Source organism: Mastigoproctus giganteus, chromosome 1 (assembly GCF_048544385.1).
Source record: "Mastigoproctus giganteus isolate SK-2022 chromosome 1, ASM4854438v1, whole genome shotgun sequence".
NCBI lineage: Eukaryota > Metazoa > Arthropoda > Arachnida > Uropygi > Thelyphonidae > Mastigoproctus > Mastigoproctus giganteus.
The window spans coordinates 136,010,738-136,027,567 of NC_143575.1; the positions used below are offsets into that span (position 1 = coordinate 136,010,738).

The window sequence follows — 16,830 nt, forward strand, 5'->3', positions numbered from 1 at the left end:
AAAGTGCTTGCGATGGCATCGTGGTCACGAAATGAGATAAGGATAGTTTTGCGGTATAATTTCGTGCGTGGTTTAACCATAGACCAGTGCTTAGAAGAAATGACTCTTGCACTAGATGATGACTGTCCACATCGTACAACGATATTCAGGTGGTATAGAGAATTCCAAAGGGGAAATTTCACTCTGGAGGATTCTGAGAGGCCGGCTTGGTGCCGGGAGATGTTTGATAAGGGACAAAAAGTTTGATAAGGGACAATCTCGGTATGTGAACAACATCGTGACAGGTGACGAGACTTAGCTGTACTATTACGATCTGCCGACCAAGGCTCAAAACAAAGTTTGGGTCTTTGATGATGACGACACACCCGTAATTGTCAGAAAATCCCGATCTGTAAAGAAGAAAATGATAGCTGTATTTTTCAAATCGAGTGGAATTGTGGAACGTGTTGTTTTGGACACGCAGAAGACAGTCACAGCTAAGTGGTATACTGAACAATGCCTGCCTAAAGTCATTGGATCTATGAAGAACCTGCGGCCAAAGTCAAGAATGGACACCTGGTACCTCCATCACGATAATGCTCCAGCTCACCACGCCAAAACCTGCTCCGAATATTTGACCACGACAGGACTGAAACTTCTCGAGCACCCTCCTTACAGTCCGGACCTTGCTCCCTGCGACTTTGCACTGTTCCCGCATGTGAAAATGAAGCTAAAAGGGAGGCGGTTTTCCAGTGATGAGGACCTTCTACGGGCTTGGGACAACGAGTGTGCTTTACTCCCTAGTGAAACTTGGCAGAACTGGTTTAAAGATTGGTTTCGGAGGATGGAGAGGTGTATTGAATGTAGAGGAAATTACTTTGAAAAAATTAAATAAACAAAGCTTTATTGCAAAACTTTCCTAGTACCCTTTGTAAATAAATAAATTTTCTGTTTATATTCCGGGACGATCAAACGGTCAGAGGAGTTCACAAGATTGACAGAATACAAGAAAAAGCACCGTATTAAGCAGTCACAGGCTTGAGCCCCAGTCACTCAAGGCGCGTGTACATATGCACCCGCGTGCCTGACCACTAGGCTACGGCGGCCTTTTTTTGTGCAACAGTATCAAAAGCTTTTCTGAAATCCAAGTCAAAATTATTGTAAAAATTATTTCTGCATCTAGAAACTTTATTACTGTGTCATAGTATCAAATCATAATGGTCAGATCACTCCTTAACAAATAAAACTGTGACTGCATTCCTGTCTAGATGATTATATGTTACTTCTTTAAAAAGAGACCCCCATCATTTAATTACTCAAGTCACCATACAGTAGTAAGACAGTCTTATTTACTGTATGAGTGACACCCACATGGTCCACTCAATATCTGGAAAATTAAAGTCCCAGACCACTCTATATGTCTGTACACCTGTTTGTCACACCCATTACACTTTAGGCCTATGATTTTACTAATACTCTAGCCTCATCTTTGTTTTTACAGTGCTTATGCCCAAAGAAACTGACCAACCACATTAAATCGATGCAATGCCTTAGATTTTATGTGCTCCTTAACTAAGAGTGTAACTCCCTCCCCTCCTGTGTGTCCTCCCTTTTTATAAACATTCTACTCTACATATCTAGAAAGTTTTATTTTTAATATATTTAATGCAAAAATAACAAGGTTAAATAAGAAATAGAATGCAATTTTATTAACTGCACATAAAAAAACATAAACATGTTAACGATCCAATGTTATATTCTGCCATTAATACTCCTACATAAGCCCCATTCTATTTTCTTTATTATATCAAGTTTAGTCTGTGCAGATAGCACAGTGGTATCATCGCTATCCTTCCTACAATGGGCGGAAAAGGTCTGGGTTCAAATCCTGTCAATGACGTGAGGAACTTTTATGGGCTTTTTTTCACTTAAAATGGCTGAGTTAGTCAATCTCAGGCATAGATAGAAAGGTTTGCCCCCCCACCCAAAAATTGGGGGTTTTCATCCAGCAAAACAGGCAAAGTGATCAGAGAACACATGCAATATACAGACACAATACACATCAGTATATGAATTAACTTTCCAGGTGACCCTAATGTAATAGTTTGGATTAAATCAAATTTGCCACTAAGCTTTAATGTTGCTCTTCTTTTCTTCTTTCTATGAGGTTTATTTACTTTAGGAGAGAGCCATCCATAGTGAGGGGTTTTTAATTTAAAATAAATGTAAAACAGTGGTATAATCTGTGATATCAATACAAAATTCACTTTAAAAATGGCAAACACAAAAAAAAAAAAAAAAAAAATGATAGGTGAAAAAAGGACCAGGGTATGTCTGCCAGGGGCAAAAGTTGATAACGTTGTAGAGCAGATATCTTTTAAGAGCACAAAAGGTGATGTCATGCACGTCCGAACTAAGGACATTAAGAGTAACAGATCTGCAGATTTACTCAACAAGTACAGGTGACTGTTGAAAAAAAGTCGCGAGTCAGGGTTCAATGTGAAAGTGTCTGAAATTCTGCCCAGACATGATAAGAGGGAGTATATGATGAGAGTCTTGTCAATCAATTCGGCCCTGGAGAGATTGTGCAAGGCTCAAGGGGTAGAATTTTTTTCAGCCTGGTCTGTGCTTGTCAACAGGAGAGACTGCTTCTACACGGATGGGGTACACTTAAATAGAAAGGGTGCAAGAATATTTGCTGATGCTATCAAGGCAGTGTTAGGTTGGTTGGAAAACTGCTAGCTTTGGGGGAGGGGGGGAATACACAGACTAAAAGCTTAACAGTGGCCGCAGGCAGAGGCAAAAGTGATTCTTGCACTGCTTCTATTAGAATCAGCAGCAGCCTGGAAAGCAAGGTAATGGAGATTTCCAGGATGGCTGGGAGTCATAGTGAAACAAATAAATACATGGGCTGTGTTAGGGTAACTAAGAGTAAGAAGGGGTGCATGTATACTTGCAAGTACACCAATGCTAGAAGTATAGTTAATAAATTTGATGAGCTTGAAGTGCTACTCAAGGCATCAAAGGCAGATATAAGTGCATCCAATTGATGTTGGTGGACAATGCAGTGTTAGCATTAGCATTAGTAGAGACATTTGATGCAAGAAAGCAAGCTTATGCAGCATCAGCCAAAAAAAAAAATAAAATAATAAAATAAAATAAATAAATAAATAAAAAAATAAATAACCACTTCCACTTCACCCCTCTGTTCATTCGAAATACCTGTGCAGCTGAGCCTTAAACTTATTTAGACTATCAACTTCCACGACAAGGGATGGAAGTCTGTTCCACCAACCAACCACCCGCTGGGTAAAGGCAAATTTCCGCATGTCTATCCTAAGTCTGTCTTTCCTCAATTTAAATTTATGCCCTCTCTGGTGATTATTCTGAGCAAGAGGAAGAATCCCATCAGCATTGAGATGCTCAGACCATTCAAGACTTTATACACCTCTATCAGATCACCTCACTGGTGCCTAGTCCCCAGACACTGTAATTTGCAAAACTTAAGCCTTTCTTCATACGAGCACCCCTTTGTTCCATTCACTACTCTTGTTGCCCTTCTCTGTACTCGTTCCAGCACCTCTACATCTTTCTTGAAATGAGGCCTCCAGGCCTGTATACAGTACTCTAGGTGTGGTCTGACCATTGTCTTATACAAGGGAATAATCACCTCCTTATCCCTGCTAGAAAAATTCCTATATATCATTGACAATACACGATGAGCTACTCTTGCAGCCCGTCTGCACTGCTCAGAGAACTTCATATCTGCCTGCACAACCACCCCCTTGTCCTTTTCATTCTCTACCACTCTCAGTGTAGTACCACAGAGTTGATACGTTGCTCTGGGGTTGCTGTTTCCCATATGTAGTATTTTACATTTGTCAATGTTAAACTTCATTTGCCACCTCTCAGCCCATCTGCTCAACTTTTCCAGATCCTGTTGCAGCAGCATAGTGTCAGTAGTGTCCTTGACAACCCTGCCAACCTTCGTATCGTCCAAAACTTGGACATTAAGCTTGATATACCATCATCAATATCATTTATAAATACAGAAAACAATAATGGACCCTGAGGGACTCCACTAATAACATTAGTCCACGATGAGCAGTGTCCATTGATTACCACTCTCTGTCTTCTCCCCCTCAACCACCCCTTTATCCATAGCAGCAATTTGCCTCCATTGTTGAATCTGTTTGGTGTGAAATAAGCACTGGGAAAGGAAAAATGAGAGTAGGTGTGTGTGTGTGTGTGTGTGTGTGTGTGTGTGTGTGTGTGTGTGTGTGTGTGTGTGTGTGTGTGTGTGTGTGTGTGTGTGTGTGTGTGTGTGTTATAGGCCTAATGAATCTGATGGTATAATGAGCAAATGCTGATGGGATTCTTCCTCTTGCTCAGACTAAGAACCTGAGGGTGCACAGTTTCAAATTAAGGAAAGATAGTTGTAGAATACAGGTGTGGAAATTTGCCTTTAGCCAGCGGGTAGTTGATTGGTGGAACAGGCTTCCATCTTTTGTTGTGGAAGATAATAGCCGAAATAAATTTAAGGCTGAGCTGGACAAGCATTTGGAACGAATGGAGGTTTTTTTTTTGGCTGATGCTGCATAAGCTTGCTTTCTTGCATCATATGCCTCTACTAATGCTAATGCTAAATGCAGTAATCACATTACGTGCCGTTTTCTTTATTTAACACTGCAAGATATGTGCACTGTATGTAAACATCCGATCTCAATGTGCCGTAAAATTGAATGATCCATTATTTCGACAATCTACTGTACATCACATTATTTGCTTTTTTTTCACATGGTTGGTTGGTTATTGGAAGTTTAATGACGCATCAGCATCTAAGGCTATCGTGCGCCTTTTTCACATGGAGCCCCCCCCCCCTCACACCCCAGTGGGACTGGAAGTCCCCAACATCATGCTTTCAAACTGCTGTATTTTCTAACAGAAGCAGTGCAAATTTTTGCAGCCCTTCTACTTAAGTGTATTGCATCCTTGTAAAAATAATCTCTCCTGTTAACAAACACAGACCATGCTGAGAAAAATGATACACCATGAGTCCTGCATAATCTCTTCAGGGCAAAAATGATTCACAAGGATCTTATCAGTTTCTCTTAATATGTTTGGGCAGAATTGCAAACACTTTCATATTTAATTCTAACTCAACTTTTTCTCAACATTGCCCTGTATATGTTAAGTAAATCTTCATATTTCTACTCTTAATATCATTGCTACCAACATGTAGAACAATATCATCACCTTTATGCCCTAAAAAGATCACATGACAGCTCTCTACAATGTCATCAACTTTAGTCCTTGGCAAACATAACCTGGTTCTGTTCTGCCTCTCTTTTTGCACAATACAGTAGACTCTCAATTTTCCGGGATAGATTGTAAAAAAAAAGAAAATCCCGGATAATCGATTTCCTGGTTAATTAATCCAAAAATACAGAGGTCCACGACATACATAAGAGATACATTCCAGGACTTCTTATGTAATTCATATTTTATGTAACTCAAGAATGACTAATAACATATTGCTACTATATTATTTTTGACAAATCTGAATTTGGAGCGATACTTGTTATTGTTCGACCATTTTTATACATCCTTACCATTTTAATTTTCTGATCCAAATCGATTGCTTTCCTTTTGTTGAAAGATTTACTAGTACTGATGTCACTTATTCTCTTTGTCTGCACCATGATAACAATCAAAATGAAAATTTTCTGTAAAGAACTTCAAGGGTTAAGGCGAAAACTCATTATTATCACCCCACATGAGCTCACATTTTACTAAAGCACATTTCTATGTAATTACAGTAATTACAGACCTGTTAGTTTGACTTCTATTCCAGGAATCTATGGAATTCAGAAAATAATGGAATCACTGGTTAAGGAAGCGATGCAGGATCATCTAGACAAGACTGCAGTTATAGTTCAGACACAGCATGGGTTTGTTAAGGGGAAGTCTTCTCTGACAAATTTGATGTGGTGACAAAGGAACTGGATGCAAAAAACAATTTTGATAATATATACTTGGATTTTAATACAGCTTTTGATACTGTTGCAAATGGAAGACTACTCTACAAATTGGAGTAGTATGGCATTAAGGGCAAGTTGCTACAATGGATAAAAGCATGGTGAGTGGGAGAAGACAGAGAGTGGTAATCAATGGATGCTCTTCATGGAGTGGAGAGCATCCATTGATTAGTGGAGTCCCACAGGGTTCAGTGTTGGACTCAATGTTGTTTTCTGTATTTATCAATGATATTAATGAAGGTATATCAGGGTTAATGTCTAAGTTTGCAAATGATATGAAGGTTGGCAGGGCTGTTACTGATAGTACACTACTGCAACAGGATCTAGAGAACTTGAGCAGATGGGCTGAGAGGTGGCAAATGAAGTTTAACATTGGCAAATGTAAGTACAGGAATCCCTCGATTAGCATGGGTTCAATTAGCGTGAGACTCTAATTAGTGTGGTTTATATTTAGCTACTAATTTTCGATTAGCATGAATGAAAATTTCGATTATCACAGTATTTTGGCTTGGCCTAAAGAAACTGAAGCTAGTGATGTAACGAAAGTCAGTACTAAGCTACGAATGTAAATACACTGCTGAAATATGCATAACATTAGAGAACATTATAGAAACACATTGCTTGTTTTCTTAGTGAGCATGTGGCTCTAAAGGGAGTTACTGTTCATTCTGCATTGTGTCATACTTTCTTCATCGAGAAATAAACAAAAACGAATGCAAGATATAGTGTGGGAAGCTAGTTTGTTTTTCAACTGAAAATAAACTTAATCCCAAAAGAAGACTGGGGTTAAGTTTATTATCAGTTACAATATCCCACCATTCTAAACAAAATAGCTGGATAAAATATTATATATTATTATGGAATGAAGGAAATGAAACAGATAATAACAGAATGGAACAAGTAATTAACTGGGAAATAAAGAACAAATAACCTTAGAAGATCTAGGAGTGTTTAAAAAATCAAAATCAGAGTTAATCCCGGTATACATAACATATATATCAAACTATTTAAATATTCAGACCACTGCTTAAAAAATAAAATAAATAAACTTTTAATGTTACTTGGCAACATTCTGAAATCTCAGCAGATCAAAGAAATTGAAACCAGAATACTAATAAACATCCACAAAATAAAAGAACCAAGAATGTGTTAAAACTATATAGGCATGACCATTCTATACAACAGCTTTCAAATTATGTGCAAACATTTTAAATAATAAATTAGACCTTGACAGAAAATTATCTAGAAAAAACAAGGTGGATTAGAAAAGGAAATGGCCAAATAGATGCCATTTTCGCGATTCATCAAATTATGGAAAAAAAATTCAATAAAAATCTTGCACGAAGATTCAAAAGTAGTCATTAAACTCACAGACAGTAAATTTTCACACCCTGTTACAACAAACAAAGGTGAAGACAGAGCTGTGGTGAAGAACACAATTAATGTTAAAGGGCCCAGGGGTGAAGACTCACCCCTGTGCCCTTTAACATTTATATAAACAAAATCCTAAAAAGAACAGAAATTGGTTGTGAAGAATGGAATCTAATTAACGAAGGAGTTAAAATTAAATATAATTCTGTATTCAGATGGCCAAGTTTTAACTGTTGCTTCAGAAGGTGAACTTTCAGCAAATCTCTTGAACAAAATAGCTAAGAAATATAAAATGAAAATATCGAAGATAAACAAAAAAGCAATATGGATTTGTGGAAACAATAATAAAAAGTGGAAATATTGAACTATTATCTCCGCACATTGAAGGGGAAATAGAGCAAGTTTTGGAATTTAAATACCTTGGAAACCCTATTTCATATTAACAGTGATTTTATCCAAAATGCAAATCTACAATAAAATGAATGGGATAATGATACAATACTTCAGGAAATATTGGCTAGGGAAACTCAGCTAAGGCCTTAGGCCTTAGCTGAGTTTCCCTAGCCAATAAACTAAATAAACTGTTAATGTTACTTGACAACATTCTGAAATCTCAGCAGATCAAAGAAATTGAAACCAGAATACTAATAAACATCCACAAAATAAAAGAACCAAGAATGTGTTAAAACTATATAGGCATGACCATTAACTAACATCACATCAAAAACAGCTCTTAAATATGGGGAGTAAAAACTGGATTTTGAAGTTAAAAGATAGACAGAGACTGGATGCAGTGCAGATAAAATTGTTGCAACCCCTTTGGGCAATAACACAACTAGACTGAAAGAAAAACACAGACATAAGAAAAAGCACAAAGAATTGCAACAAATATAGTACATGAAACAGAAGATTATAAAAAAACTGGCTTAACTACTTGCAAGAGAGCCCTTTCAACTGCAATATCAGGCATTAATTTGGACAGCACAGCACCTTTAAAACAGGAACTTCAAAGAATTAGGTACAGACTTGCAGGCTAGCTGGGAGATCACCCCATTAGGACAGACTACGAGAGTCTTTTTTCCCCAGAGTACAAGAATATCCCAAATCATATTCTGCATGGTTTTCACCGAGTCTCCAGACAACCTTTCTGCTAACTGGGCATGGAAGCCTAATGAGAAGCTGCACAAACTGGGAATAGCAGAGACCCCCAAACTGCTATTGCCAACAGCCAGACCTATGGAAACATGTGCTATTTCACTGCCTGGCATATACAGATTACAGATACCAACTGGACCTACAGCAGGACCCCTATAGACAGGAATGGAATAAGAACTAATATAGAACAGGGAAAACTATAAGGCATTCTGTAACTTTGCAGCTCAATCATTTAAGAGGCAAACCACAACGATATCACAACAAAACACCTAGGATACAACGACGAAAATAAAATAATGTGACAACACCAGACTTGACTTCCCAAAACTGACAATCTATCCCAAACCAGACAATCCTCCCCTGACAGGAAACTAAAAGAAGGAAATAACAACCATGACTAAGAATCTATCCCAAAACAGACAACCTTCTCAAGACAGGAAACTAAAAGATGTAAAGAACAACCTCGACTAAGAAAACATCCCAGCCTTGAATACACAACCAATATGACTAGCTGACCCTGCCATACAGGGTGGCGCCTCTGTAGCCAGGTGGGAAGGAGTAGCAGTGTGTAGCACATGCTTCTTGATCAGACCGGGGTTCGAGCCCATCACCACCAAATACGAAGGATGCAGAAAGGTCAGGGAATGACCACCACATATCCTGGAGCAATATGGCCTTAGTTGCTAATGCTCCTAAAAAAAAACAAACCAAAACCATACAGGGTGGGAGCAATGATGGCCTCACCTTGAGGCAGGATCGCATTAACACCACTTTACCCAGGTACCAGTATGAGATGCCCATTGCTGACCTTGGCAGCTTGCTGCCAGGGTGGGATTTTTGCTGACCCTAATGGACCACTCAGGGTGAGATTGCACTGTCCTATTTTCCATTCTTTCCCTAATAACTTCCTTTTCTGGGGGGGAGCCTCCTATCACCACTTTACTCTTACCTTTACCTTTCACCGTACCCCCCCACACCTTATCCCTTACTTCTCCCACTATTCCCTCTCCTTTCCTTCACAAGGCCCTCCCAGAGCTAGTCTCTGGCAGACCCAGTATGAGATGTGTACAACCTGGCACACCTCCATATGGCAAAGGACGGGAGGTAGGGAGCACCTGACCACATGTTGGATGCTCCATGACTGCTAAGATGCCAGACTCTGGTCATACAGCACACCAACAGAACACATCACAACACGTAAACACCCTACACTACACACACACGACTGGAAATGGCAAAAACCTCATCACAGATGCACTTAAGCAGCGAATGGGACAAACCCTGGGATCCACAACACCAACACATTTGTCCTTTCTGCATACATTATACTCCCCACGTTTGAATTCTACATTCTCATATACCCTTATGTGTGAGTGACACATCTCTGATATCCCAACAACGTTGGCATACATGGCGTAGCATTGGCATATATGCAAGTATACATGCACCTCTTCTTACTCTTAACTTCTGCTTCTGCTCATTCCAATAGAAGCAGTACAAGAATCACTTTCACCTCTGCCTTTAAGAAAAGAACAGCCCATCCTAGATTTGACCCTGGGACCTTTTGCACCAAAAACAAAAGAATCACATCCCTAGACCATTGGGCCACTGCTAATTTACAGCCAAATGGGATGCTATTTGTAATGTTGTTATTTCTTAGGACAGTACTGCATCAAGTATAACAGGCAACTTCTTGAGAAAGAGTGGATTTGGATCAAAACATGTTTCAGCAAACGAATGCAATAGCAACATTGAGGATTGGCAGTCTTTGAAAAAAAGATTATGAATTCTGTTGGATCTTATGAGTTTATGTCAGAAACTAACTTTTATTTTCATCACTGATAACAGCTCCTCTTCTGATGCTGGCATTGATGTGATAGCAGCTACTTTATGCTTTGAAGCAAAATAATGAAGTTTTTGTAACCAGTAATGAAAATAAAAGAGAAGAGGAACACATCCTTTAAAATCAGATGCCCAAATTACATAATAATAAGAACATAATACAGAATGTGTTAACCTGCAATAACACTAATTGGTATATCAATTAGTATATTGGTAATCAGTATTAATATTATTGGTATAATAACACTGATTGATGTGGTAGCAGCTTCTCTACTCTTTGAAGCAAAACGATGAAGTTTTTGTAACCAGTGATGAAAATAAAAGAGAAGAATACCCTTTAAAATCAGATGCCCAAATTCCATAATAATAAAAAACATAATCCAGAATGTGTTAACCTGCAATAACACTGATAACAAAATATCTATTGCATTTGATAATGCAATAGATAGTTAAGAATGCACATAAGAAAAAATTGATTGTTGGGACAAAGTTCCATCTGGTGTTGTAGAAGTGGGCAGTTAGAATAAATTCAAGGAAGAACTAAACACACTGTTAGAGGGAACGGTCTGATGATATTGGAAGTGTTTATAAACTACTAGAGGGGATGGACAAGTGAAATGGAAAGTATGGGCTTGTTTTTTTTAGATGATGCTATATAAGCTTGCTTGCTTTCTTGCACCATTTACCACTACTACTACTAACAATAATAATAATAAAATTGTGTGGAAAAGAAATTGAATTCTTTCTTTAAATTAGATTAATTTACTAAAGAGTTATTTGGTTTCAAACATAATTCAAACATAAAGTGAACAATATTTAACTTCTTGTAGCAACAGTAATAAACATCCAATCATAATGTAAATAGCTATACTACCTCACACAAAATGGTAAACAAGTAATAGTGTTACCTATATTTGATATACTTCTGCATAAAACTTTCAAAACATTCAAGCAAGACATGTATATTAAAAAAATGTATACACAAAATAGCCAGTAATCTCAAGCAGGAGATTAACATACAAAAAATACTTCATTGAGGAGACTGCCAGAACCACCGACCACCACCACCACTGTGTCATTAAAATCCCTTAGGAAAGACACATGCAAAGGATGCAAGAGTTCAAAAAATTAGTTGCACATAGAAGAACATGTAAAATATAGCAAAACACTACAACAAGCAAGAACATAAAAAAAAAAATCATCAAAGCTATTAATGAACATTCTGAATATTTTTCATATTGCTTAACTGTTACATAAATTAAAAAATATTACACATGTTCATTAAATTATGGTGTCTATTTCTATGATTTGAAGATAAAAGCAAGCCTTACTTTTATTCCTTTGTCTCCAGTATTGCCACGAGGACCTACTGTAACACCTTTTGGTAACATAAAATAGCCAACATCACAAGCACCTGGTGGTCCTGCTGGACCTGGAAGACCTTTATCACCCTTTAAAAAAAAAAAAAAAAAAAAAAGTTAAGTCAAGAGGAATGTGAAATGCAAAAAAATATAAAAAATTAAAAGAATAACCAAGAATTGGGAGGTTTTATTCCAATACATATAGTTTATAAAGGAAATCATTAATCACACAGATATTTCTAGTTACAAATCATAAAAGTGTACCATCTCAGAACAGATATTTTTCTAAACATGAACAGAAATTGCATTTTTTTTTTTTTTTTGTCAATATAGCGTTTCTGAAGTATACCTTTTTAAAACTCACCTTAATCTACCAAACGCATAATTAACTAGAGGAACTGCATTATAATTCAACAGTGTTGATATAAATTTTTTTAACAATAAATGCTTCTCTGTATTTTGTTTTTCTGTCTTAGATATCCTTTGTTCCCTCCAATGACACTGACACACCTGGGCTTGCACAAATTTTACAAATGACACTGTTACCTATGAATCAACCTAAAATTACTAATATTTCTAATTGAATAGCATCACCAAGAGAGGCAAAGTTCATTATTTGTTAAAAATACCTGATGGCACTGCTATAACCAGTTGTAGTAATAACTGGCTCCTTATCTGATAATAGGAGGTTTAATTAACATTACAACACATTGTACATAATAAAGATAACAAGTTCCCAAGAGAGCAAATCAGAAAAATATAATGCATGAAGTCTTTATTATCAAATTATTTCAATATCTACAATGAAAGATGACTCCATTCCTCTACTTAATTGCTGCAATGAGCCAATGTAGCTTATTACTAGCAGTTTAATATTAGTGAAATCTTTGTTAACTTTCATTTTTCAATTGAAAGTTTTATTTTCCACAAATCGCTTGATTGCTCATTTAGATGTGAAAAAATTTCAGTGCTCTACACAATAAGACTAACTGAAGCCAACTATTATTCGACAAGGAACAAATTGTTCCAGATTGCTATTCATTACAACACTGTAGTTCAAGTTCATAATGAATAAAGATTTCCACCTCTTTTGATTACAGCAATTTTCATAGGGAAAATAACAATTTCTAAAGTGAATATAAACCTAGGGCTGCCATTGTCAGAGTCCAAAAGAGAGCAGGACAAAAAAAAAAACATTTTTTTAATTTTTTTTTTATACTACACACAATTTCAAAGCATTAGCATTAGCAAAGGCATACAGTGCAAGAAAGCAAGATTATGCAGCAGCAGCAGCAGCCAAAAAACCCCCCTCCCATTACACTCATCTATTCACTCCAAATGCTTATCTAGCTCAGCCTTAAATTTATTTAAGCTATTAACTTCCATAACAAGAGATGGAAATCTGTTCCAGCAATCAAGTACCCACACATTACAGTAATTACAGACCAGTTAGTTTAACTTCTATTCCGGGTAAAATAATGGAGTCGCTGGTTAAAGATGCATTGCCAGATCATCTAGACAAGACTGCAGCAATAATTCAGACACAGCATGGGTTTGTTAAGGGAAAGTCTTGTCTGACAAATTTGATAGGATATTATGATGTGGTTACAAAGGAACTGGATGCAAAAAACAATTTTGATATCATATATTTGGATTTCAGGAAAGCTTTTGACACCGTTGTGCATGGAAGACTATTGTAAAAATTGGAGAAGAATGGTATTAAGGGTAAGTTGCTACAATGGATAAAAGGATGGTTAAGTGCGAGAAGACAGAGGGTGGTAATCAATGGGTGCTGCTCTTCTTGGACTAATGTTATTAGTGGAGTCCCACAGGGTTCGGTGTTAGGTCCACTGTTGTTTTGTATATTTATCAATGATATTGATGAAGGTATATCAGGCTTAATGTCGAAGTTTGCAGATGATACAAAGGTTGGCAGGGTTGTTAATGACAGTAATGGCAGTCTGCTACTGCAACAGGATCTAGATAATTTGGGCAGATGGGCTAAGAAGTGGCAACTGAAGTTTAACCTTGACAAATGCAAAGTACTGCATATGGGTAGAAATAACCCCAGAGAAACGTACCAACTGTGGGGGTACTACACTTAAGGTGGTAGAAAATGAAAAAGACCTGGGAGTAATTGTGTAGTCAGATATGAAGTTCTCTGAGCAATGCAGACAGGCTGCCAGGGCAGGTCATGGGGTTTTGTCAATGATATATAGGAATTTTGCTAGCAGGGAAAAGGAGGTGATTATCCCTCTGTATAAGGCAATGGTCAGGCCACGCCTTGAGTACTGCGTACAGGTCTGGAGACCTCATTTTAGGAAGGATTTAGATTTACTTGAGCGGGTACAGAGAAGGGCAACAAGATTGGTGAGGGGAATGAAGGGATCCTCTTACCAAGAGAGGCTTAAGTTCTGCAAATTGCAGTGGCTGGAGACTAGGCACCTGCGCGGTGATCTGATTGAGGTATATAAGGCCTTGAATGGATTGAGCACGCTGAATTCTGATGGGATCCTTCCACTTGTTCAGATTACGAACCTAAGGGGGCATAAATTCAAATTAAGAAAAGACAGATGTAGAATAGATGTGCGGAAATTTGCCTTTAGCCAGCGGGTGGTTAATTGCTGGAACAAACTTCCATCTGTCGTTGTGGAAGTTGATATCTTGAATAAATTTAAGGAGGAACTGGACAGGCATTTGGAGGGAATGGTGTGATTTTTTTTTTTTTTTTGGCTGATGCTGCATAAGCTCATACATTTGCTTTCTTGCATCACATGCCACTACTACTACTACATTTCAGTACATCTACTCTACAACTCTTTCCTCAGTTTGAATCTTAGCAAGAGGAAGAATCCCATTAGCACTGAGCTTGCTCAACATGTTCAAGGCCTTATAAACCTCAATCATATCACCTCTAGTGTGCCTAGTCTCCAGGCACTGCAATTTCAAGAACTTGAGCCAATGTTGGTAAGACCACCCCTTCATTCCCCTCACCAATCTTGTTGCCCATCTTTGTATTCGTTATAGCAACTCCACATCCTTCTTAAATGAGGCCTCCAGATCTGCACACAGTATTGACCTGTACACAAAAATGCAGAGAAGTGTTTATGATTAAATCATACATGCGCACACTTTTTCATAAGAATGTGTATGGTGTGTATATGCAACAGCTTATAATATCAAGACACTTTTACTTTCAAAGCACAATCGATATAGGTGTAACAGTGTTAAATGATTAAAATTAAAACCTATAGTTCATGAGGAATTTCCAATATTGAAATTAAATTGCACACCAGCATTACAATTCTGGCATTTTGTTAGTCATATTAGCATCAGCATTAGTAGTGGCATATGAATAAAAAAAAGCAAACTTATAGAGCATCAGAAAAAAAAAAAAAAAAAATCGCCCATCCAATTGCTCCAAGGGTTTCTCTAGTTCTTCCATGAATATATTTAAGCTATCAGTTTCCACAATGAATTGGAAACTGATAGCTTAAATGAAGTGGATAACCTAAGCAAAAGAAAGAAAGTGTGTCTTAACAGGAGAGACTGCTTTTACAGAGATGGGATACACTTAAATATAAAGGGTGCAAGAATATTTCCTGGCATTACTGAGGCGGTGTTAGGTTAGTTGGAAAACTGGTAGCTTGGGGAGATACACGGACTAATAAGTTAATATTAGCCGTTAGCAGAGGTGAAAGTGATTCTTGCATTGCTTCTACTGAATGAGCAGCAGCCTGGAAAACAACTTTCTGGAGATTTCACAGATTTCTGGGAGTCATAGAAGAACAAGTAAATAGCATTAGCATTAGTAGAGGCATATGATGCAAGAAAGCAAGCTTATTCAGCATCAGCCAAAAAAAAAAAAAAAAAACCACTACTCCCATTTCACCCCTCCGTTCGTTCGAAATACCTGTCCAGCTGAGCCTTAAATTTGTTTAGGCTATCAACTTCAACAAATTTAAGGCTCAGCTGGGCAGGTATTTCGAACAAACGGAGGGGTGAAATGGGAGTAGCGTTTTTTTTTTTTTTTTTTTTACAGAGATGGGATACATTTAAATAAAAATACATGGGCTGTGTTAGCATAGCTAAGAATAAGAACAGATACATGTATATTTGTGTGTACACCAATGCTAGGAGTTTAGTAAATAAATTTTATGAATTTAGGTTTTGTTATTTGTTATTTGATTTTTTTTTTTAGGAGCATTAGCAACTAAGGCCATATTGCTCCGGGAATATGCAGTGCTCATTCCCTGACCTTTTTGCATCCTCCATATTTGGTGGTGATGTGCTTCAACCCCGATCTAATCAAGAAGCGTTGCGTTAGGTTAGAAGAGTGTGCTACGCACTGCTGCTCCTTCCCACCTGACTACGGAGGCGCCGATGAATTTAGGTGCTGGTAAACAATATCAAAGATAGATACTGTTGGGATATCAGATACAGGGTGTCACACAGATATAAGGAATGCTGAATCGTTAGTTGGGGAGTACAATGTGTACAGGATAGGAAGGGAGGATGGGTTATGCTATTAGTTAAGAAACACATAAAATCCAAGGAAGTGAAGCCAGTCGACATCGCTGGAGAGTGCGGTGTTGAGTCAGTTTGGTGTGACATAAGCATTGGGAGATCAAAATTGAGAGTAGGTGTGTGGTATAGGCCTAATGACTCTAATGAGTAAATTGAACAACTGTACAGAGAAATAGAGTGCGCCAGTAAATCAAATTATTTTATAATGGGGGATTTTAACTTCCCAGATATTGACTAGGACTTCTGGGTTGGTGACTAGCACACCGTTTTTGGATTTACTGGACAATTGTTTTCTACAACAGCATGTTCAAGAGGCAACCAAAGGAAGTAATACTCTTGATCTGATTACCAGTAGTGATTCTTCATGCATTAAGAATCTGCAGATAAAAGAATTACTAGGTAGCAGTGATGACGGTGTGCTGATGTGGGATTTACTAAAAGATATAACAACCATCAGGAGTAAAGGGAAGGATTTTTGCTTTCATAAAGGTGACTATGATGGTCACAGACAGTTTTTAAAGTCTATAAAGTGGGACCAACAGCAATTTCTAAATGGG

The 16,830-nt window shown here is 37.6% G+C and overlaps 1 protein-coding gene across 2 annotated transcripts in view; it reads right to left on the bottom strand.

The window, feature by feature from the left end:
• Col4a1 (Collagen type IV alpha 1) overlaps positions 1 to 16,830 on the bottom strand; it is a 1,206,096-nt gene that overhangs the window by 892,685 nt on the left and 296,581 nt on the right. For both annotated transcript variants that reach the window (XM_090374514.1, XM_090374509.1), the window contains exon 11: positions 11,717 to 11,836. In XM_090374514.1, the coding sequence (XP_090230640.1) occupies positions 11,717 to 11,836 (120 nt within the window). The remainder of the gene's footprint in view (positions 1 to 11,716; positions 11,837 to 16,830) is intronic.